Genomic DNA, 24,820 nt, shown 5'->3' with positions numbered 1-24,820 from the left:
CATAAGGTGCGTACCTTCATTATTGCAGCAAATTTTGACAACAATCAATTTGTCAACAATTGAATGCATTTCTGGGCAGTAAGTTGGGTATAAAGAGGTGAAGTAATTGTTTTGGAAAATGGAATGTCAGTATCTGGGGAAAGGAGATAAGGGAGACCACAAGTCATTGCTATTTTTTTCTGTAGCCAAATAACGTTATCAGGAGAAAGAAAACTGGCGTTCTAAGGGTTGGAACGTGGAATGTCATATCCCTTAATCGGACAGGTAGGGTAGAAAATTTAAAAAGAGAAATGGATATGTTAAAGTTAGTTACAGTGGGAATTACCGAAGTTCCGTGGCAGGAGGAACAAGACTTTTGGTCAGGTGAATTCAGGGTTATAAATACAAAATGAAATAGGGGTAATGCAGGAGTAGGTTTAATAATGAATAAAAAAATGGGTGGTGTGGGTAAGTTCCTACAAATAGCATAGTGAACGCCTTATTGTGGCCAAGATCGATACGAATTCCGCAGTAGTACAAGTTTATATGCCAACTAGCTCTGCAGATGACGAAGAAATTGATGCAATGTATGATGAGATAAAAGAAATTATTCAGATAGTAAAGGGAGACGAAAGTTTAATAGTCATGGGTGACTGAAGTCGATAATAGGAAAAGGAAGAGAAGGAAAAGTAGTAAGTGAATATGGTTTGGGGTAAGAAATGAAAGAGGGAGCCACCTGGTAGAATTTTGCACAGAGCATAAATTAACCAGTCTAACACTTGGTTCAAGAATCATAAAAGTAGGTTGTATACATGGAAGAAGCCTGGAGATACTGACAGGTTTCAGATAAATTATCTAATGGTGAGACAGAGATTTAGGAACCAGGTTTTAAATTGTAAGACATTTCCAGGGGCAGATGTGGACTCTGACCACAATCTATTTGTTATGACCTGTAGATTAAAACTGAAGAAACTGCAAAGAGGTGGGAATTCAAGGAGATGGGACCTGGATAAACTGACTAAACCTGTGATTGTACAGAGTTTCAGGGAGAGCATAAGGGAACAATTAACAAGAATGGGGGAAAGAAATACAGTAGAAGAAGAGTGGGTAGCTTTGAGGGATGAAGTAGTGAAGGTAGCAGAGGAACAAGTAGGTAAACAGACGAGGGCTAGTAGAAATTCTTGGGTAACAGAAGAGATATTGAATTTCATTGATGAAAGGAGAAAATATAAAAATGCAGTAAATGAAGCAGTCAAAAAGGAATACAAATGTCTCAAAAATGAGATCGACAGGAAGTGCAAAATGGCTAAGTAGGTATGGCTAGAGGACAAATGTAAGGATGCTGATGACATTGTAGAGACCACTAGGGGTAAGATAGATATTGCCTACAGGCAAATTAGAGACCTTTGGAGAAAGGAGAACAATTGTATGAATATCGAGGGCTCAGATGGAAACCCAGTTCTAAGCAAAGAAGGGAAAGCAGAAAGGTGGAAGGAGTATGTTGAGGGTCTATACAAGGGCGATGTATTGAGGACAATATTATGGAAATGGAAGATGAAGATGAAATGGGAGATATGATACCGCATGAAGAGTTTGACAAAGCACTGAAAGACCTAAGATGAAACAAGGCCCCGGGAGTAGACAACATTCCATTAGAACTACTGACAGCCTTTGGAGAGCCAGTCCTAACAAATCTCTACCATCTGGTGCGCAAAATGTATGAGACAGGTGAAATACCCTCAGACTTAAAGAATAATATAATAATTCCAATTCCATAGAAAGCAGGTGTTGCCAGATGTGAAAATTACTGAACTATCAGTTTAATAAGTCATGGCTGCAAAATACTAACACGAATTATTTACAGACAAATGCAAAAACTGGTTGAAGCCGACCTCAGGGAAGATCAGTTTGGATTCCATAGAAATATTGGAACACATGAGGCAATACTGACCCTACGGTTTATCTTAGAAGCTATATTAACAAAAGACAAACCTACATTTCTATCATTTGTAGACTTAGAGAAAGCTTTTGACCATGTTCCCTGGAATACTCTTTTTCATATTCTGAAGGTGGCAGGGGTAAAATACAGGGAGCGAAAGGCTATTTACAATGTGTACAGAAACCAGATGGGAGTTGTACGAGTCGAGGGACATGAAAGGGAATCAGTGGTTGGGAAGGGAGTGAGACAAGGTTGTAGCTTATTCCCGATGTTATTCAGTCTGTATATTGAGCAAGCAGTAAAGGAAACAAAAGAAATATTTGAAGGAGTAATTAAAACCCATGAAGAAGAAATAAAAACTTTTAGGTTCACCGATGACATTGTAATTCTGTCACAGACAGCAAAGGACTGAGAAGAGCAGTTGAACGGAATGGACAGTGTCTTTAAAGGAGGATATAAGATGAACATCAACAAAAGCAAAACGAGGACAGTGGAATGTAGTGAAATGAATTCGGGTGATGCTGTGGGAATTAGATTAGGAAATGAGACACTCAAAGTAGTAATGGAGTTTTGCTGTTTGGGGAGCAAAATAACTGACGATGGTCGAAGTAGAGAGGATATAAAATGTAGACTGGCAATGGCAAGGAAAGCGTATCTGAAGAAGAGAAATTTGTTAACATAAAGTCTAGATTAAGGTGTGAGGAAGTCGTTTCTGAAAGTATTTGTATGGAGTGTAGCCATGTATGAAAGTGAAACATGGACGACAAATAGCTTGGTCAAGAACAGAATAGAAGCTTTTAAAATGTGATGCTACAGAAGAATGCTGGAGATCAGATGGGTAGATCACATAACTAATGAGGAGGTATTGAATAGATTTGGGGAGAAGAGGAGTTTGTGGCACAACTTGACCAGAAGAAGGGATTGGTTGGTAGGACATGTTCTGAGTCATCAAGGGATCGCCAATTTAGTACTGGAGGGCAGCATGGAGGGTAAAAATCGCAGAGGGAGACGAAGAGATGAATACACTACTTTAAATGTGGAATTGTTCTGACAAGAAGTAATGGAAGAATCTATAAATAAATAAGATCACACATTTTATAAGCATTTTTCCTCAAAATTTTTGTCAGGAAACTGTCGACGACATCAGTATATTCGGAGAAATGCACGATACATGATGTGCTGTCCTTAATACGTGTATTCACTACTGGTTTCAATTGTGGACCATCTTCACAGTGGAAAAATATCTATTGTGACACCAACATAAGAAAATTGATACTTAACACCATAACACAGGCTTAACCAAGCAGAAAACTATGTTGAAAACATTTACAACTACTGCTCTTACATATTTTCATGTTTTCGGTGTTGTCTTCTGCTTGGTTAAGCCTGTATTACGGTGTTAAGTATCAGGTTTCTTACATTTTCAGATCAGTAATGGTGTGTACTTTCCTGATTTACTAGCATATATGCCGTACAAAGTTGTCACAGCAGACATTTTTCCACTGTGAAGATGGTCCATCATCGTAAATGAACTGAGTAAATGTATTGTAAGACAACACAGTTTGTATCATGCATTTCTCCAAGTTTTTTCTCGAGATATAGGGCTCTTTGTAAGATGCTGAAACAGCAGACGCACTTCTGAACATATCTGATAGTTACGTAGAAGTTTCTGAGGATGAAGATCATGTTTCGGAATGCAGCCTGTTACCTTCACTAGAAGGTGCCAATGATTTACCTGAGCACCAAATTTAAAATATTTCAATTTTGATTTCAAAAGATAAACCAATTGAATGGGAGATTGAACCCCTACCTCAACTCGTACAGCTTGTAGTGTAAACAGTTCGCCTGACTCCAGGACCAACAGGGTTACATTACAAATGAATACTCACCTTTTAAATTGTTCCTCCCTCCATCAATTCAAAACATTATAATCATCAATATCTATGCTGAAGGAATGCGTCATTCCATGCCAAGTGGTCTAGAGGCTCCCTCATGTATTTTGATGAAATTTTGTATGAACATTCACACATTTTCTCAGTGAACACTGGTAAAGTTTCAGTTTCAGAAATTCAGTACTCTCGGAAATACAGTCACTTGTTTAAGACGATAGCACAGCTTCCTTAGTGCGTCCTTGAATTTTCAGCTACTTTGAGATGAGATATCTCTAAGTATTTGCATCAAAGAAACAAAACTTGGCCATCTTATACAACTTTTAGAGCTCTTTAAGGTAAAATATTAAGAAAAGGATTTCTGAGCAATTTTCATACAGATAATTTGAAGCAAAGTTGGGCGAAAAATAGCTGTTTAAAAAAAATGCGAACTTTACTTTTTTATATTTCCAAAAGTAATTGTGGGATGTACATGAAACTTTGCACACCATAACCCACCAACACAAGGTCTTAGAATATAAAATTTCATTCTCCTATTGCTTTCCATTATTTCACTAATCTAGAGTGAAGTTGACAATTTTTCAAAAAGTGCTAAAAATGGGTATTTTTAGTCAAATTTTTCAAAAAAGTGTTTTCTCCAAACTCTTCTAAACTACGGTCATTAGAAAGAGCATATTCTAAACTAACTAGGAAAGTGGATTTGGTTTTGCAATGCAAGCATATAAGGCCCTAAAAAGTGATGAATAGGACCTAGATTAAGTCTGAATAGCAAAAGAATTAAAAATAGAAACAATGTTATTTCTTAATTGTCACCTCCCCCCCCCCCCCCCTCTCTCTCTCACTCACACACACACACACACACACACACTCTCTCTCTCTCTCTCTCTCTCTCTCTCTCTCTCTCTCTCTCTCTCTCTCTCTCTCTCTCTCTCTCTCTCTCTCTCATTATTATGAATGAATATTTGCATAATCATCTAATTATTAGTTGCCTGTTTAATGAACAACACCAGCTTACTGATGGAAAGAAGTGTATAAATGAGTTGCTATGGCCCATGGTGGCTTAAGCACTGCTAGTTTCGTTTCACCTGGGAAAACCAGCATTTCCATTGCCATAGGGGCCACGACCGATAGCTTAGCAACAACAGCCACGGGTGGGTTTCTTTACACATGCTCCCAAGCCTGATAGTAAAATTATTTAAGTGCCCTGTGTAAAATTAGAAGGCACTCTTAGGTTCCTTAGATTGTTTCCTCTAACCTATTACAATTTTTGATATGCTGCATTAATTTTCTGATGAATATCAAGACGACTTTACTGATGGAGCTGGAATAACTGCAACAATGTGGTGTTCCAGAACCCAGCACTTGTCACTTCTTGGTGGCCAATAAAATGAATTTGCTAGACCATGTGGGTGCATAAAGTTTATTAATGCATCCCTTTGCTCTGTAGAAGTCTCACAGATATTCCCAATCCACCACACATTTCCATAGACACATGCAACATATTGTCCTGGTTGGAGAGCAGACATTAATATGCCTCCTTCATTACTGTGACCCCATTTTAGCTAGAAAAGATGAACAATCACTTGAAACTCTGCTGACCTGAATTGCTGTTTCATCGATAGGTAAAAAGTGATGATTTTCTCTAGTGCCTGCTACAGTTTGTCCAAGTTTAAACCTCTCTTCTTGTGACACAATATTTTTTTTCAGTTTCATCTTTACTGACAAAAACAAATTTAATTCCATTAATGTTTTCAGAGCAGAAGTGAAACAGATCTAGGGGAGTAAGAATTTGTCCATTAGGTGGCCTTTCCAAGCTTGCTCTTGCTGCTAACCGCTTTGTTGTACCTACAATCCTATCATTCCAAAATCACTCTTATGGTAGCACAAACTTAGGAAATTCATGACATTTTTATATTGAGCACTGGAGCCATCACTGAAATAATGAATGTGGGATATCTGTGCAAACCATGCTTTTATATATTTGATGAGCTCCTTGATAAAAACGTGAACTGTAATAGTGTCATGCCGCAAACAATCACTGATAATGCAAAAACTTAAAGATTCTGCTTTCTGATTTTGACGAAAGTAGATAACAAATGGATGAATTGATGCTTGACTATTGTCCCAGTGGAAGCCTTGCATAGCATCCTGAATGATAAAAGAATAATTTTCTGCAAAATCCATTAGGACACCAAGCTCTTCGTCTTTCAGATGACATTTAAGGCCTTTAAAATGCAAGCTTTGATGCTTGGCAATGTAATGGTGGCATGACAGACTCCATATTTTATTTTTTACATCTTCAATAAATTCATCCACTACCATTCGCTTGGTGTCCAGTGTGGCCCGATCAGTATGTATCCATTGCTTAAACAAAATAACTCCTGTGGCTCATGATCTAGGAAATAGCTGCCAATTTCAGATGCTATAGCTTCGGGCCCAGGACACCTTTCACAGCGATGTAGCCTGCACTGTTTGAGTTCAAACTGCCTTGCTGAGAATTTCCTTCTAATTTTCACGTATACGAGCTCCGCTAAGCGTAAGCTTAACATTTTGGTAAATTGCACAGATGCAAACTGCATGCATCTAGCTGATCATACTGTTACACACCATTTGGGTCTAAGTTCACAAAACTGTGAGAACCCCATTTCTGGACCATTTATATTCTTATAGGTAACATAAATTTCCCATAAATTGCAAAGTAACAATCTTTTCTGCATGTATGTCTTTCTATCTAAAAGTCTAACTGAAATACTATCTTTTTTTCCAGGGCACACTCTACTATACTCATCATCTTCAAAAAAATTTCGCACTCTACTAGCAACTTCTGCTGGTAATTTCCTGCTTTGCCTATTTTCGGGAAGTGCCAGAATGCCCTTCTCTGCTTAAGCTTCTGAGCATTCTTCACCATTCTTTCGGACACGCCGAACTGAGCTGCTGTGTGTCTGACTGTCCAACTTACAGGTGCCAAGGTTAAAATTTGCATCTGTTCTTTATGAATTGCATTCTGCATCTTGGCTTTCAGATCAGTCAGCAAATGTGCATAGTCGGCACAGTTCCCACATTCCTTAATTTCACTAGCATCTTCATTTTGTCGGTTTAATCCCATTGCATTTACAATTCTTGTTTCTTTTTAATCACATTTTGAGCCTTTTGAATTTTCTTCTTCACATATTGGGCCTTATCTCTGTAGCTTACTGTTCTCTTCAGGGGTGAAATACCGATAGACAATAAGCTACTATTTAATTCTTCTTTTGGTGTAAAGTCCTCATCAGAATGTGATAATGAGGCTGATAAAGCTTCATCCAAGTGTTTATATAAGGTAGTCCTGCAAGCCAGACAAATTTTCTGACCTGGCTTTGTTATTAACACGCTGCTTCTTCAACATATCAGAAGTCTTATTAGCTGTTTCAGTATCAAGAGTGCGAATTCCTGCCTTAACATTATGATTCACCTTCCCAAAGGGATTGAGGGAATTTTTTTGTAACCTCTCGTATTGTGTCAATAACAGGGCTTCATGGTGTAGGCAAACTTTTTTGGCAAAGAAAGTGACATGTCACTTCGTTCCACTATCTCCTTGACCAATTGAGCAGGAAGGTATGCTGTTCCCTTCTGCATCCCTCTCTAATCAGTAACTAAATAATGTGTTTGGCCTCTAAGTGCAAATTATAATCTGCTTAAATTTCAGACAAACTGCTACTGAATGAAATTATACACAATGTATAATACCAGTGAAAAAATCTAATAAGAGATACATGCTATAAAAGACACAATCAAAACAATTTTCTGTAAATTAGATTACAAACTTTGACGGTCTTACGAATCACTTAACAAGCCACACTCAGTCAAGAGAACCCACTCACTATGCTGCAAACACACCACTGAAATATTGATTGTTGAAACAAGGCTCACAATAATGAAACAATCTGATTGTTAAAGTTATTGTTGCCATTATATTTTCTATAAACAGTGAATCTTGTGAATTTTCTCTGTGAAACTAGTGGTTACATATTTACCTAGGTAGTAGGCTACATTTAAGTGTGATTAAATACAAAATTAAAACTCTTAGATGTTTAACCAACCAATTTCACACGTTTCCCTAATAACTTCAAGACAAAAATTCACAGGTTACAACACCTAGGTATTAAAATCTCTGCAATACTGACTGGAAAATTTACATCACTTGCATGATTCGAGCAAACCGATTCTTTTTTGGAAAAATGTTTTATACAAATGAATCCAAAAATTAGGTCTTCATTTTCCACTTGCAAATATTTACAATTTTGAGAAGTACAAAAAATATGAAGCTATTATTCATTGAATTCTTTATGATCTCTCTCTCTCTCTCTCTCTTTTCCCCCCAAATGAGAAGAGTTTTTTGCAGATGAACACTTACGATAAAAGCAGAAGGGCTACTTCTCATAGTTTTCAAGTTTTTATGACAGCCTCATTGCCTATTTACCAGATATTTTTATTTCAATTATTCGAGGCACTAATAAACATTTATTACGCATAATAAAAGATTTCAGGTATAATTTGAATGCCAGAAAAATGTGTTCAAACTTCCAGTGCGCCTCTTTGATTATGCTACTTTTTAGGGCCTTATATGCTTGCATTGCAAAACCAAATCCACTTTCCTAGTTAGTTTAGAATATGCTCTTTCTAATGACCATAGTTTAGAAGAGTTTGGAGAAAACACTTTTTTGAAAAATTTGACTAAAAATACCCATTTTTAGCACTTTTTGAAAAATTGTCAACTTCACCCTAGATTAGTGAAATAATGGAAAGCAATAGGAGAATGAAATTTTATATTCTAAGACCTTGTGTTGGTGGGTTATGGTGTGCAAAGTTTCATGTACATCCCACAATTACTTTTGGAAATATCAAAAACTAAAGTTCGCATTTTTTTCTTAAACAGCTATTTTTTCGCCCAACTTTGCTTCAAATTATCTGTATGAAAATTGCTCAAATCCTTTTCTTAATATTTTACTTTAAAGAGCTCTAAAAGTTGTATAAGATGGCCAAGTTTTGTTTCTTTTATGCAAATACTTGGAGATATCTCATCTCAAAGTTGCTGAAAATTCAAAGACGCACTATAGAAAGCTGTGCTATGGTATTAAACAAGTGACTGTATCTCCGAGAGTATTGAATTTCTGAAATTGAAACTTTACCAGTCTTTATTGAGAACATGTGTGAATGTTCATACAAAATTTGATCAAAATCCATGATGGTCATGTGGGAACGTTTCTCGACATTAGACCACTTGGCATGGAATAGCCCAAATGCAGACAGAAGTGGAAAAAAGTAGACGTTAATGATCTTGATGCTCACATCTGTTGTTATTAGCAGGAGTTTATAAGTCATCGGACGAGTGTACTGAAAGTTTATGGGATGAATACTAAAGTTGCCCAATTTCAGAGCTACAGTATTACTAGAAATGTTCAGAAAATGTGAAGGGCTACTCGATTTGATGACCCTCAAATGAAAGTACGAAGACGTGGACCAGGTAAGTTTGTATTACAAGGGATTTGTGGGAGAAATGGGTAGAGATATTACCAAAGTTTACAAACTCAATAAGTTTGTTACAGTAGATGGGCAACTTATTGCATTCAGGGAAATCTGCCCTTTTCATCAGTGTGCGCTTGATAACCAGTGAAGTATAACATCAAATTTTGGGTATGTGACAATGAAACAAATTATCTGTGGAATATTCAGCCATATAATGGGAAACAACTAGGTAGTGCCCCTGAAAAGAACCAAGGCCTAAGGGTTGTAATAAATTTGGCTTAGAGCTTGAAGGTGCTTAACATTACCTGTGACAACATTTTCACTTCCTGTGAGAAAAGTGAACGGTCACAATGACTGAAACTGTGTGAAGAAACAAGTGTTCCATCCCACCAAAACTATTGCAGACTAGAGGTATTTCTAATTGCAGATCAGCATTTGCTTTCACAAAGGGATAAGACCTGTATCTTACAGCATAGGAGGGAAATAAAAAACAAAAACCGTACAATGCAAAAATCAGTGATTGCACTAAAAGAAAACCTGAAATTATTTTAGACTATGACACTACAAAAAAACTGTGGACACACTAGTCAAGATGGTGGTGAATTATACAGTTAAGAGGAAGACAAACAGCTGTCCCATCACTTGTGTTGTCAGATATGATCTGCATGTAACTCACATGGGCTATTAAAGGCAAATTAACTCCCTCCTCACCCGAGTGGAAAACAAACACAGTTCACCCAAGAAACTCCCGGCCAACAGCTAATTGATGGGGAAATGAAGCGACAAGGAAATGTTATAAAGAGAACGTCTTTTGAAACTGCACTCTTCACTTCGAAAGAAATTGATCCGAGAAGTAAGATGATTAGGCAGATGTCATCTATGTGGAAAAACTGATAACAGAAGTTCAGTGAAGAGTGCTAAGTGTAAAAAATTCAATTGCATGTAACATCTTACATGCACATGTTATAATCTGATCCACGAGCGAAGGTGGTTCACACCTGTTGAGGCACAGATGGGGGTTGCATTGTTGATGATTCCAAGCAACAGCTGCAGGACATGCGTGTGCATGCTTTCTATTTGAAGAAAGTGTATATCCTGCAAATTAAATCTCTCGTTTGCTTATGCAGAATTTATCACTTACCGCCACAATCAGTGATGAAAGCTTGCAACAAATGGAATCAAAATTAGCTGTGGCATTCACAGCAGAGCATTCAGAACATACTGAACGCATTGGCTGTCGCAGAATACATGATGTAGGTGCTCAGGACAAGTGACTCCCAACTGTAGGTTAGTTTTGTTTTTGTCCCGTCGACAACGAGGTCATTAGAGGTGGGGCACAAGCTCGGGTTAGGGAAGGATGGGGAAGGAAATTGGTCGTGCCCTTTCAAAGGAACCATCCCGGCATTTGCCTGAAACGATTTAGGGAAATCACGGAAAACCTAAATCAGGATGGCTGGAGATGGGATTGAACCATCGTCCCAACTATAGTAAGTGAGGCAGGCATAGGGTAGTAAAATCAACACTCACATTATAATATCAGATTATTTTGTAGTTATACCATTCTGTTTGCTGTTTGAATGATTAATACATTAAACTATCTGAATTACAATTTCAGTACACAAATGCGGTGTGAGGGCTGTGCCTCTTTTCATCCAAACGTCTTAAGTGTGTGTGCAAAATAAACACCACAGTAGGATAAAGCCCACCCTTCAACCAGTGCTCCTAACACAGCACTGTTGGATGCCTTCTAAGCTCATTGTAGTGGTACTGTGTAGAAGCTGTCGGCTTTTCTTTGTTGCTGACGGACATGGGTTTATCTGGTGGGGATAGTAGATGGAGCTTCCACACTGATTTAAATTTCTTTTTTCAGTTAGCAAGAGGCAGAGGGCCAATTTTCAGTCCTAAGCCATGTCACAGTTGTCGTGTGTTGAATAGTTCCACAACAGTGCAGAGTGAAGATTTTATTCAGTAAACAGACCTTATGGTGACTGTTAATGACAGACAGAAACAAAGTGCACTAAGATGATTTATCCTTCCAGTGCTGTCCGGATTATTTCATACTGATTTGTACCATGCTTTATGATGCAACAATGGTCGGGAAAATTGAACCATTTTCAGTATATATACTTGAGTTTTTAGCTGCTGTTTGTCACTGACAAAAATCATTGATGGTGGTTCGTATCTGGAAAGGCTCACTTTTTGAACTGTTGTATTATTTTTTTCTGTGGGTTGTACAGTATCCATGGGAAAAAGGTGATAGTACTTTTTGAATAATTCTTGGAGTTTATAAGTTATTTGCATGTTCCAGTAACTGTAATCTGGCACAGTGTTGTGTAGGGTGCACCAGTTTACATATGTAATACTGTCTCTGTTTTATTAAAAAAAAAAAAAATGCTGCCCTTTCACATGGATTGTCCTGGCATTAAGCTCTACAGTGGGTGGAGATCAAATGCAGCCCATCCTGTCCACTGCAATAGGGAATGAGAGTAAATAATGACCTTGCAATTCAGAATAATAATGATAATTATATTTTCTTTTTTGTTGTTGGTATGTGTAGAAGCAAAATATTTTAGATGAGCTTGGAAACAAAAGTTACAGTATGGTACCCATATTAAAACCAAAATGTAATTGATGATATAAACAAGACACCCCCTTCTGCATTCACTTTTCACTCAAGCATACGTTAAACATCTACACAGGTCATACTTTGCAAAAAAAGAAATTTACAATTTGTGGTTTTCTTGGTGTGATTGATTAATAGTGCTTTCAGATGTTCAGCCGAGTAGTTGCTTCCATTTTTATCAGTATTTCGATGGCCAATCCAGTTGTCTTCTTCAGGTGCTGCTAGCTATTTTGTTATTCATAGCCACTGCTGCCACTTATAACTAAGTACGATTGTAGTGGCCTCTGTGTCTTTGATGCTCATTTGTTTGTTGGGGCCCTCACCGCTATACTGTGAAATGCATATTCTCTCAGCATTTTACAGATCTTTGAAGTCTGCTGTAAATAGTGGTGAGCCACCAATAATGTAATTGGGGTCCAGACAGTACATGTGTAACAAGTAGCGATGATGATTGAGTACAAAAGTGCTATCGGAAACTTTATATTGCCCTCAAGATTTCTTGCATATGTTTGATTGATGCTATATTTACCTGTTCTCTGTCGAGGCAGAAAAATAATAAGACATTAAGGTGTAAGAGTACCTAGTAAAGAATTTCAATGTGGTGCTTTGGTGATTTCAGGTTGTTAACAGTGCTCAATATGCAACAGCCACACGGAAGCCCACCAAATGACCTGAGGTCTCTATTGGAGTCGGGGTTGGGTGCTGACGTCTCGGTGGTGGCTGCAGATGGCCAGTTGCCGGCCCACAGCTCAGTGCTGGTGGCTCAGAGCTCTGTGTTCGACGTGTTACTCCGCCGGGGGAAGGAGTTAATCTTAATCCCCGACATGCCTGTGGATGTGGTGCAGCAGTTACTGACCTTCTTATACACGGACGAGGTACCGCAGCTGCAGAGTGTAGCACCCCAACTGCTGGTGCTCGCAGACAGATTTGAGCTGCACGTGCTGAAGGAGATGTGCGAGCAGTATCTGGTCGAGGATTTACGTGTGGAGAACACTGTGCCGTACTGCGTGCTCGCCCTGCGGTACTCGTGCCCACACCTCCGTAAGGCGGCCATTGAATACTTCGCAAGGCACGCTCTGCCAGTGCTGGGCTCTCAGGGGTGGGTCCAGGAGCTGAGGAAAGATCCAAGGCCGCTTATGGAGATATCCCGCCTAGTGGCCTCCCATGCGATTACGGAAGCCAGGTCTGTATGACTTTGTTTTTACCCACTTTGTTTGTGCCTGTTTCCAGTTTGTTGTGAAGGTTGTTGTGATCCTGTAGCACAAAAATTACCTGCAATTTGTATAGGTGATTCAGATGCAATCTTCTTTCAGATATGAAGCACAAAGAAAAATATTGCTTGTCTACATTTATACTGTAAATGTAGCAAATATTGAATTCAAGTTTCAGCAGTTGTTATGTCTGTCTTACGTTTGAATCTGGTTCAAAGACTGTATTTTTATATATTGGCGACTTATCTTGGAAAACACTATGCTTATGGTATCTGTTATTTTGGATTAATTTTTGCAACTCTCACACCCTTGAATCAACTTAACCACTCATAAAACAAAATAGCACTTTCTAGACTCTTCATTTGTGTTTGTATTTAACAGCTATTGCACTGCTGTCAAAAGCAAGGTTATTATTTGAATAGATATATTTCAGTTTAAGGATGGTGACAAAACATTTACAGCATTTCATACTAAATTTACAACAGTTTGCAGTCCGTTTTAAACTATTCACATTAAAATTTGTGAAAGGCAAACAAGTATCAACCTCAGTGCATTTATGTCCTTTAGGGTGAACAAAATGTACGTTAGATTATGGAAAATCTGTCTCGTAGAGAACGTAAATCGCTCTCTTGCACTAAAGACAAAATGTTCCCTTGTAACCCATTAACACATTTTCCAAATCAGTAAAAGTATTTCTGATCCATTGTTTGTGACTGCAAAATCACAGGACTTGTAAAGCTATCCTGAGTCATTAAGCACCACATTTGTTTCCATTGCACTTTGTGGCTTGTCCTGCAAACATTGAGGGTTATTACATAGTGTGTATTACTGACTGTAAGCCATGTAAATGTGGCTTGATCAGTAACAGTAGAAAAGAGAAAAACATTCCAAAGGGAGCATTTGTCCATATGAACTGTCCTCCTGGGATAGCCTGCATGTGTGCCCCACTTACAGGGTGCGTTCCGAAAGTAATGCAATTATTTTTTTTTTAAGTAATTTATTGAACAGATTTGAACAAACACTTAAAATTCTTCAAAGTACTGTCCTTGGGCCTCTACACATTTTTTCCAGCGACTCTGCCATGACCGGTACGCGCCCTGGAAGGCGTCTTCTGGGACCTCTCGCAAGGTCTTCGTCACGGCGGATTGGATCTCGTCTATGGACGAAAAACGGGTTCCTTTCAGGGCTGACTTATTCCTAGGAAACAAAAAGAAGTCAGCTGGGGCGAGGTCAGGACTATAGGGGGGGTGGGCAGCGTTGGCACCTGGTGTTTGGCCAGGAACTCGCGGACTCGTAGCGTGTTGTGGCAAGGCGCGTTGTAGTGATGGAGTTGCCAGGTAGCGGAGATGTCCTTTCTCGTCCTGACGACCCTTTTGCGGAGTCTTTCCAGCACATCCACATAGTAGGCAGCGTTAACTGTAAGTCCTTGAGGAACAAACTCCTTATGGACCACTCCTTTGCTGTCGAAAAAGACAATGAGCATTGTTTTCACTTTTGATTTGCTCATTCTTGCCTTTTTGGGCTTGGGGGGACTGATCAGTGTGCCACTCAGAGCTTTGGCGTTTTGTTTCTGGGTCGTATTGAAAAACCCAGGTTTCATCACCAGTGATAACGTTGTCCAAATAATCAGGTTCAACGTTGCTCGATCGTCGATTCCATTTTTTCCGTGACATGGTCGGCGCGCAGAGGTTTACAATAACAGACGTCCTGCCGCTTCCACAGCTCGGAGAGCACCGAAACCGGTTTCGCGGCAAAGCTTAACGTCCCCCCCCACCTACTCCATGTGGCCCGCTCCCACTCAGACTACTAGGAGCGGCGGGGGAAATTCAGTTGCAGTACTTTCGGAACGTACCCTGTAAGTCTTATATCCCAGATCTATTTACCCTGTATACTTACACTCTCAAGAACAGTTTTTATTGAATTATGTTGTGTAAACTTAAGTTTCCCTTGCGTGTTATTTATGATATCAGTAGGAGTAATTTGTGTGCCAGAGGATCATTTTACAATGATATAGGATTGGTCAGCATAATACAAGGAATACATAAGTTGTATATAGAAACATGTCAGTATGCATGCGTGTTAAAGGAGGAGAGGCATTTGCCTGAAAATATTTAGGAAAATAACAGAATACATAAACCAGGATGTCTGGGTGTAGTGGAAGCATCCGTCCTTCTAAATCTGAGACAAGTGCCTAAAACCCCCTGCGGGTTCGGGGGTTAGAATAGGCCCGCGGTATTCCTGCCTGTCGTAAGAGGCGACTAAAAGGAGTCTCCAACTTTTCGGCCTTATATGATGGTCCCCTGTTGGGTTTGACCTCCATCTCTCAAAATTTTCCGAAGAGCGAGCCGATTGGGGAAGGGCGCCTTACTTGGTGCATTGTGTCCATCTTGCGATCAGACTTTTTGCCAGCTTATACACCGTTGAAATGCAGTCCTGTCCGCTCTCCATCTCTTGGGCATGACTCTTAGATAACACCTTGCACTGTGCAGTGCCTCTTTCTGCACCGACGGCGACCATGGACCACATGTTACCTAACATCCAGCACGGTAGCCAGTCCGTTGTGGTGGGGCTGCCATGTACCCTGTTGGTTGTAGCCCCCTGACAACACAGGGATCGCTCTACTGATGCCTGTTCCGTTAACTCCTCATGTATTCCAAGGAGTAGATGCCTATCCTCCTGGGGTATCGGGACTCCCGGCAACGGCCATCCTGCCAGGTGGCTCTTGACGTGGCTGGGTGGCGCCCGTGGGGAGGGCCCTTGGTCGGAGTTGGTGGCACCAGGGCGGATGACCCGCAATGAAGCGTGGTACATCGTCTCTCGCTGGTGGCCAGCCGCCAGCAGTCTCTAAGCGTTCTTGGGCTCAGTTTAACGCTCAGAAATAAGATCCGAAAACGTTCCCCTCCCTGGCCACACCGTGGGAGGAACATAAGTCTCAGGATGGCAGTAGCAGTTATTCGCCCCGCTTCTTAGTTTGTACAAGGGTTGATGGGGAGTCTTTTCTCTCCATAAGTTTGGGGAGATGGAGGGCTTGTCAAAAATGCGCTCTGAGTCAGTCCTGATACAAACGGCATCTTCTGCCCTGTCATGACGGTTACTCACTTGTGACAAGTTGGGGGATGTTGCAGTTACGATCACACCCCATAAGAGTTTAAATATGGTCCAGGGAGTTATTTACCATAGGGATCTTCTTTTGCAGTCTGATGAAGAGCTGCGCGCCAATTTAGAGCGCCGAGGTGTACATTTCGTCCGGCGCATTCATCGGGGTCCGAAGGAAAATCGGATTGCTACCGGTGCCTTCATCTTGGCCTTCGAAGGGGATACATTACTGGAGACGGTCAAGGTGATGGTCTACCGATGTGACGTCAAGCCCTATATCCATCCCCCCATGCGGTGCTTTAAGTGCTGGAAGTTCGGCCATATGTCTTCACGCTGCACTTTCAGCCTCACATGTCGAGATTGCAGACGCCCATCACATCCCAATACTCCAGTGCCCCGCCTCCCATCTGTGTCAACTGCGGGGAGCACCATTCACCTTGCTCGCCAGACTGCCGAATTTTCCAGAAAGATCGCAAAATCATGGAATACAAGACCCTGGACCGACTAACCTGTACTGAGGCCAAGAGGAAATACGACCGACTCCATCCTATGAGAATGACATCTTCCTACGCTGCTTCTACAACACCTGTGCTAGCCCCATATGTTTCTCCAATTGTGGCTGGATCGACGAGTAGTAGAAATCCTCCTGCCCCCTCGCCAGTGGGGGGCTCTACCCACCGGGTTGCTCCTGCGCCACCTACCTCAGGAGCAACACCATCCCACCCATCATGGACGTCCTTCCCCCTTCTAAGCCGGAGAAGTGTCCAACTTCTTCGGCTTCTCACGCTCGCAAGGGGTCCCTTGGGTCCCTCCCTTCCCAGGTTTCCGCTAGCGAGAAGCCTGACGACCGACAATGGCGTAAGTGCCCGCAATCAGCTGGTCGTAGGGCTTCACGATCTTCCTCCGTCCCGGAGACTGAATCGGTGAAGCCCTCCCAGCTGGTGCGACCCAAGGAACGGCGTGAGAAACCCAAGAAGAGCTCTCAGCCCAAGGAGCTCGCGGTGGCAGCCATCCCACCACAACCTTCCAGCTCTGCGTCTGAGGATGCGGTGGAGATTGTGGCGTCCGCTGAGGACCTCGATCTCGCCGGTCCATCAGACGCCATGGAAAGCACTATCACAGGTGCTAAATCGGAGGCAGCAGGTGACCCAGCGGCGTAATCTCCCTTTCTCAGCCATGGACAACACCATCCTCCAGTGGAACTGCAGCAGTTTCTTCCACCATCTAGCTGAGCTCCGCCAACTTACCAGCCTTCACCCTTTCCTCTGCATTGCTCTGCAGGAAACTTGGTTTCCGGCAATGCGAACCCCCGCCCTCCGTGGCTATCGGGGTTATTATAAGAACCGGGCTGCTTATGAAAGGGTGTCTGGTGGCGTCTGCATCTATGTCCTGAACTCTTCATCACAGCGAGTCTGTACCTCTCCACACGCCTTCAGAGGCTGTCGCTGTTCGGGTGTGGACGCCACAGGCTGTTACCGTCTGCAGTCTTTACCTTCTACCGGATGGTGATGTCGCGCAGCATGTCCTGGCTGCTCTGATAGCCCAATTGCCTCCACCTTTCCTGTTACTGGGCGACTTTAACGCCCATAACCATCTGTGGGGTGGGTCAGTGGTAACAGGTCGGGGCGCCATCATTGAGCATTTATTGGCGCAGCTCGATCTCTCGATCTTAAATGATGGTGCCTTCACACACTTCAGTGTGGCGCATGGCACGTACTCCGCCATTGACCTTTCCGTCTGTAGCCCTAGCCTCTTGCCGTCTGTCCAATGGAGAGTGCATGACAACCTGTGTGGTAGTGACCACTTTCCGATCTGTCACTACCACAGCATCAGTCTTATGGGCGCCCTAGCAGATGGGCTTTGAATCACGCTGACTGGGACTTGTTCTCCTCCACTGCCGCTATTGAGCCTCTCTCCTCGACGCCATTGATGCAGTGGTTCAATCGGTCACCACCGGCATCGTTACTGCCGCCGAATCTGCCATTCCCCGTTCTTCTGGATCCCCTCGGCGGCAGACTGTGCCTTGGTGGTCGCCTGAGATCGCTGAAGCGATTAAAGCTCGCCGGCGGGCGCTCCAGCGTCACAAGCAACATCCATCAATCGACCACCTTATCGCCTTCAAACGGCTGCGTGCGCGAGCCCTCCGCATTATCTGCCAACGCAAGCAGGAGTGCTGGGAGCGGTATGTGTCCACCATTGGCCTCCATGTCACCCCATCGCAGGTCTGGGCCAAGATTCGCCGTCTCTATGGCTATCGGACCCCTGTCAGTGTCCCTGCACTCTCACTGAATGGAGCAGTTTGTACTGACTCCGACGTCATTGCAAACCGCTTGGCAGAGCACTTTGCTATGACTTCCGCTTCTGCCAACTACCCCTTGGGCTTCCGCTCCATTAAGTAGCGGATAGAACGTTGGAGTCTTTCTTTTCGCACTCACCATCCTGAATTGTACAATGTTCCATTCAGTGAGTGGGAATTTCGAAGTGCCCTCGCCGCTTGTCCTGATACCGCTCCTGGCCCAGATAGCATCCACTCTCAGATGCTGAAACACCTTTCAGTGGACTGCCAGTGACGCCTCCTCGATCTTTACAACTGCATTTGGGTCGAGGGTGAGTTTCCGTCGCAATGGCGGGAAAGTCTTTTTGTCCCCATTCTGAAACCAGGGAAGAACACTTTGGAGGTGGACAGCTACCGTCCCATTAGCCTCACCAACGTTCTTTGCAAGTTGCTTGAACAGATGGTGAGCCGGCGCTTGAATTGGGTACTGGAGTCTCGGGGCCTTCTGGCTCCGTCTCAGGGTGGGTTCCGTAAAGGCCGATCCGCCGCCGACAATCTGGTGAGCCTGGAGTCGGCCATCCGTACTGCCTTTGCCCGCTGTCAGCATCTGGTCACTGTCATTTTCGACATGCGGAAAGCGTATGATAAGACATGGCGTCATCACATCCTTTCTACGCTTCATGGATGGGGCCTTCGGGGCCCTCTGCCGAGCTATATCCACAATTTTCTGTCGTATCGTACCTTCCGCGTGCACGTCGCGGCCTCATATAGTTCCTCCCAAGTCCAGGAGAACGGTGTGCCACAGGGTTCTATTCTAAGTGTCTGTCTGTTTTTAATAGCCATTAATGGGCTCGCTGCGGCTGTGGGACATTCTGTCTCCACTTCGCTCTATGCTGACGACTTCTGCCTTTACTACAGCTCTATTGGCATTGCAGCTGCTGAATGTCAGCTGCAGGGCGCAATCCGCAAGGCGCAGTCTTGGGCTGTAGCGCATGGTTTTCAGTTTTCGGCAGCCAAGACCTGCGTTACGCATTTCTGCTGGCGACACACTGTTCTCCCGGAGCCGCGGCTTTATCTTGACGGCGAGCTTCTTTCAGTGGTGGAATCGCACATAGGTTTTTGGGGGTGGTTTTTGATGCCCGGTTGACTTGGCTGCCTCATATTCGGCAGCGTGTTGGCGGCATCTAAATGCTCTGCGAAATCCTGAGCCACACCAGGTGGGGCGCCGACCGATCTACACTCCTACGGCTTTACCAGGCGTTGATCCAGTCCCGTCTGGACTATGGGAGTCTGGCTTATGGCTCAGCATCCCCATCTGCATTGCGGCTGCTGGACCCAATCCTCCACAGCGGGATACGCCTTGTCACTGGTGCCTTCCGGACCAGCCCTGTGGACAGCATACTAGTGGAGGCAGGTGTCCCTCCACTGCGGTTACGACGCCAACAATTACTGGCTGCTTATTCTACCCATGTTTTTAGCTCGCCCGGGCATCCAAATTATCGTGTCCTGTTCCCGCAGTTGTCCGTCTGCCAGAACGTCGGCCCCGGTCGGGTTGTCCGATCGCCGTACGCGTCAAACAGCTTCTCTACGGTCTTGGGTGTTTCCCTGTACCACCTCCTTTCCGGGCCCCTCTGCATACACCCCCATGGTGTGTGCCTCGCCCTTGCCTTCGGCTAGACTTGGCACAGGGCCCGAAGGACTCAGTCCCTCTGATGGCCTTCCGACGCCGCTTTTACTCCATCCTGACCACGTATCAGGGCTCTAACATTGTCTATACCGACGGTTTGATGGTTGCTGGTCGTGTCGGTTATGCACTAACTCTAGGGGACCATTCCGAACAACGCTCCTTGCCAGATGGCTGCAGTGTTTACACTGCTGAGCTGGTCGCCATCTTTCGTGCCCTAGAGTATATCCGCTCCTGATCAGGTGAGTCCTTCATTATCTGTAGCGATTCCCTGAGCGGTTTACAAGCTCTCGACCAGTGTTTCCCTCGTTCTCGTCTGGTGATGGTTATCCAGGAGTCCCTGCATACTCTTGCCCGTTGCGGCAGATCTGTGGTCTTCGTTTGGACCCCGTGCTATGTTGGGATACCTGGAAATGAAACTGTTGACCGCCTGGCAAAAGAGGCCACTAGTGCACCATCTCTGGAGATTGGCCTCCTGGCGACTGATTTGTGGGCACTATTACGCCGCAAAGTTTTCGATTTATGGGACACTGATTGGCGCAACCTGCCCGTGCCAAACAAACTCCGCCGTATCAAGGAGACGACTACTGTGTGGCAGTCATCCATGCGAGCCAACCGCAGGGAATCAGTCGTCCTTTGTCGGCTCCGCATTGGCCACACCTGACTCACGCACAGTTATTTACTGTGTCGTGATGATCCCCCGCTTTGTCGTTGTGGGGCGTCCTTGACGGTGGTCCATATTCTGTTGGAGTGCGCCCTTTTAACTGTGCTCAGGCAGACTTTTGCACTACCTGATACGCTCTCTGCGCTTTTATCCTACGACTCTTCCATAGCGGACATAGTTCTGCGTTTTATTCGGGCAGGGGGATTTTATCGCTTAATGTGTGTGAGTTTTTGTGTTGATTCTGGCTTATGGCCTACGATTTGTCTGATTTTTTTTTTTTTTTTTTTTTTTCCGTGGTTGGCTTTTCCCTTTTTGTTTGTATAGTCGGCCAACAACCGTCACACTGTGTGATTTTAGTTCGTCTTGTCTGGTCTTTGTCTACGTTTCTCTTGTTCTGTGTCGTCTGTCTTATCGTCTGTTGCTCGTTTTTATTCTCTGTGGGTGTTTATAGTATTTGGAAAAAGGGACCGATGACCGTGGCAGTCTGGTCCCTTTCACCCCCACAAACCAACCAACCAACCAACCAGTGCCTAAAAGGGGGGGGGGGGGGGGGCGGCAAGACGTTATACTGGCCAAATTAGAGCAGAAGAGGCACCACAGGATATTTTAATTACTGTTGTCTATACTTTTACAAATAAATTCATAAACCTTTGTCAGCATGACCAGGAAGGATTCAGGATTCACTCACAACAGTGGAAGTTCAAAAACGTAGCAAAATAAATCTTTTTTACACGTGAAAAATCATTTTTTCATTTACTGCAGGCTGCATTTGTTGCTATAGGTACACCCAAAGTGTATTGATTTGCAATGAAGGCAAACAGCAATATGTTGCACTGTCAAAGTAAATCCTTGACTGTCAGACTACAACAAATCGGAGAATCTTGTTGCATATAGGGCTCCGAAGTTTGGTCCCTCCACGTATATCAATGCGTATGTGATCAGAAATTTTTGTTGCAACTTTTTGCACAATTTTTTGTGCTGAAGACAACAATAATGTGGAGTACACCATTGTTCTTTTTGAATTGTAGTGGATTATTTATAACAAACCTCATGAGCGAATAAATTTATTGTGAAGCAGTAGTAAGAATGCCCAACTCCTTCAACAGATAACTACAGGATGTTTGTGTGTATGCACCATGTATTACTCCTACAACATGTTTGTAGGCAGTGAAGACTTCGTTTTTTAAAGAGGAGTTGCCATAGAACATTGTATCATTTGACATTATTGAACGAGAATATGCAAAATATGTCAGTTCACTGATCGCTCCTCCCAAATAAGGTTTGCAATCATTCTAACTGCAAATGTGTCTGAACTAAGTTATTTTAGGCATTCGAAAATGTGCTTTTTCCCACTTAAGTTCTCATCAATATGAACACCTAATAATTTTGAAGTCTCTGTACTGTTTATTATTTCTTCACCATGTGTTAGACTTAGCATTAGTGTAGTGCACCTAGATGTGCAGAACTATGTTGTTCCTTTTTGAAATTGAAGGTGAAACTACTCACAGAAACCAATCAGTGATGCTTTTATGAACTTCTTTCGCTATTTCTTATGTTGCTGTATGTACCATTGGTTGGCTACACTGTCAACCCAATAAAATTTCAATTTATTTTGGAGAACACACATGTACTAGGAGGTATTAGTACTCCTGAATGTGTGTGCAATCATGTTGGTTGCCGGTTGTTCGCTGTGTGAATTTCCTGCTGCACACCCACATCAGCAGCTATGGGAAGTGATGATGGCAGCATGGCTCCCAGTACTTGTGCAGGTATATTAGAACTTTTGTGACAATAATATAGCTTAGCAAAGCCTGTCTTATTGACTGCTCTTCAAAATGCAGTGCACAGAGCTTGGTCATAGCTGAAAAGAGGTTAGCTCTCAGTGGTGTGCCACGTGTTGGGTTGTTCATATGTCTACCAAATGGAAGACGGACATTTTTAGTAGTTATTTCAAACTGCGGGATTCGGATGGATGAAGAAAAGATCTCTACTTGATGGGGAAAATGCCAGGAAGCCAGTCCAGAAAGTGATAGTGACTTACTTGAGGTAAATGACACATAGACAGAGCATGAACTAACATTTTTGATGCACAGTTTATGAAGATAGCAGTATCATACACAAAATTAAATAAATAAACACACAATTAAAAATATAGCTGTTTCAAAGTGAGCATAGCTTTATATTCGTCACAATATCTGTTTAATAATTTTATGAATATTTTGTTTAATGGTAATGTTTTTAATTGTTACTATATTATTCGGTGCTGTTTTTGTTCAGTGTGGAAGAATTGGGGAAACTGCTGGCCAGCGGGATTCGGATGGATGAAGAAAAGATCTCTACTTGATGGAGAAAATGTGATTTCAAAAAGATGCCATCAGAAGCAGACGTGTAATGTGTTTTTTTATGGTTTCTGTGAAAGTTCCTAAACAGTTATTTCTGCCACACTGGGTGAATAAGACTCATGACACTATATAGGAGTGCTGTGATAATGTCTTTAACTCACATAGCTTTTGTTACATATGTAACTTTTTGAGTTCATGGGTTACTCCAATATAATGGCAGATGGTTGGTCACAGTTCAGGTGACATGAAAATAAAGTTTTAATAGATGCTATTGATTTTTACTAAAAGGTGAACAGTGACTACACAAGACTGGAATTTCTCTTCACAGGCAAGTTGCGCCACAATATATTACAATGACTGAGGAACTTGATTTAAACAGTTTCTGTATGATGCATTGTTATGTAATAAATGTAAGAGTTTTCAAGGACTGATTACTAATGTAACTCCAAGACTTTCCATAGCTCTTTCCAATATTGTAATGTTGAAACCAGTGATAATCCTTGCCCACAGCAAATGGGCAAAGAGAAAATTTCAAATATAAATGTTTTCCATGTGTTAATGTCTTAAAAAATACACGAAATCAATTGTGCACACTGCATCCCTTGAGCAGTGTCACCTGTTAACTAAACAGTAGTAATTTACCATGGTAGGCTGCAATTGAGCTGCTACCTATGTACAGTGCATTTCTGCATGGCTACTGTAGCCACCAGCTCTGTCTATCCAAGTTGGCTCACAATTAAGATGTGTCGTGAATGCCAAGGAATTGAAATACGTAAGTTAACAGGTAAGGAATGGTTGTCGGACATCTAACCCTGTGGGAAGCATGCTGAAGACAGTTAATTAAGCAGGAATGTGCCACACTCATTGCTGCTAACTTTAAATACAACTTAACAAGAAAACATTGTGATTTTCTGGTAGTTAAAGATGGGGTATGAACCATAAGAAAGATCGTTCTTAATGGCAGCAGATTAAAATTATTTTGGAATATCTGACAGACAAGTTGCCAGGAAGTTTCCTTAGGGTGACTTTAATAACAAATAATAAACAAATCGTAGCTGCAGATGACAGTGCTGTTATTGGCAATTTTTAAAGTAAGTTTTACAAAAATGTATAATCAGTAGAATTGTATGTGTGGTCATAATAAATAACAAGGCGGCCAATTAAAAAAATTTAGTACACATCGACAATTGTACAGTTTCTTGTTCAGGAGATGCTCTGCATACTAAATTATTGCATGTCACAGTACTCACAATATCATAATTATCATCCATCATCATCTTTTACCACCAGAAAGATGGCTCTTCCAACATCTTTCAACAACCTCTTTGTCATTTTTGGGCTAGAGCTAAAAGACATCTAAGATATCCTTTAATATCCCGTGGTAGAATAGTGTGTTGAGCTTTTTCTTTCTAATGGTTCTCCATTGTAAAGTATGTTCTACTACAGAAAAAAATTTCAGGAAATTTTTTGTCATCAGTCTACTGACTGGTTTGATGCGGCCCGCCACGAATTCCTTTCCTGTGCTAACCTCTTCATCTCAGAGTAGCACTTGCAACCTACGTCCTCAATTATTTGCTTGACGTATTCCAATCTCTGTCTTCCTCTACAGTTAT

General features: G+C 42.3%; 1 protein-coding gene across 4 annotated transcripts in view; it reads left to right on the top strand.

Moving 5' to 3' along the window:
• Positions 1-23,634, top strand: part of LOC126335048 (speckle-type POZ protein-like) — a 47,758-nt gene extending 24,124 nt beyond the window's left edge. For all 4 annotated transcript variants that reach the window (XM_049997920.1, XM_049997919.1, XM_049997918.1 and 1 more), the window contains 2 exons: positions 12,555-13,118; positions 23,143-23,634. In XM_049997920.1, the coding sequence (XP_049853877.1) occupies positions 12,574-13,118; positions 23,143-23,209 (612 nt within the window). In that variant the 5' untranslated portion in view covers positions 12,555-12,573 and the 3' untranslated portion in view covers positions 23,210-23,634. The remainder of the gene's footprint in view (positions 1-12,554; positions 13,119-23,142) is intronic.
• Positions 23,635-24,820: the final 1,186 nt, after the last annotated feature.

Source organism: Schistocerca gregaria, chromosome 2 (assembly GCF_023897955.1).
Source record: "Schistocerca gregaria isolate iqSchGreg1 chromosome 2, iqSchGreg1.2, whole genome shotgun sequence".
Taxonomy (NCBI): Eukaryota; Metazoa; Arthropoda; class Insecta; order Orthoptera; family Acrididae; genus Schistocerca; species Schistocerca gregaria.
The sequence above is the reverse complement of the archived record's forward strand: the minus strand, read 5'-3'. Positions and strand labels throughout refer to the sequence as shown.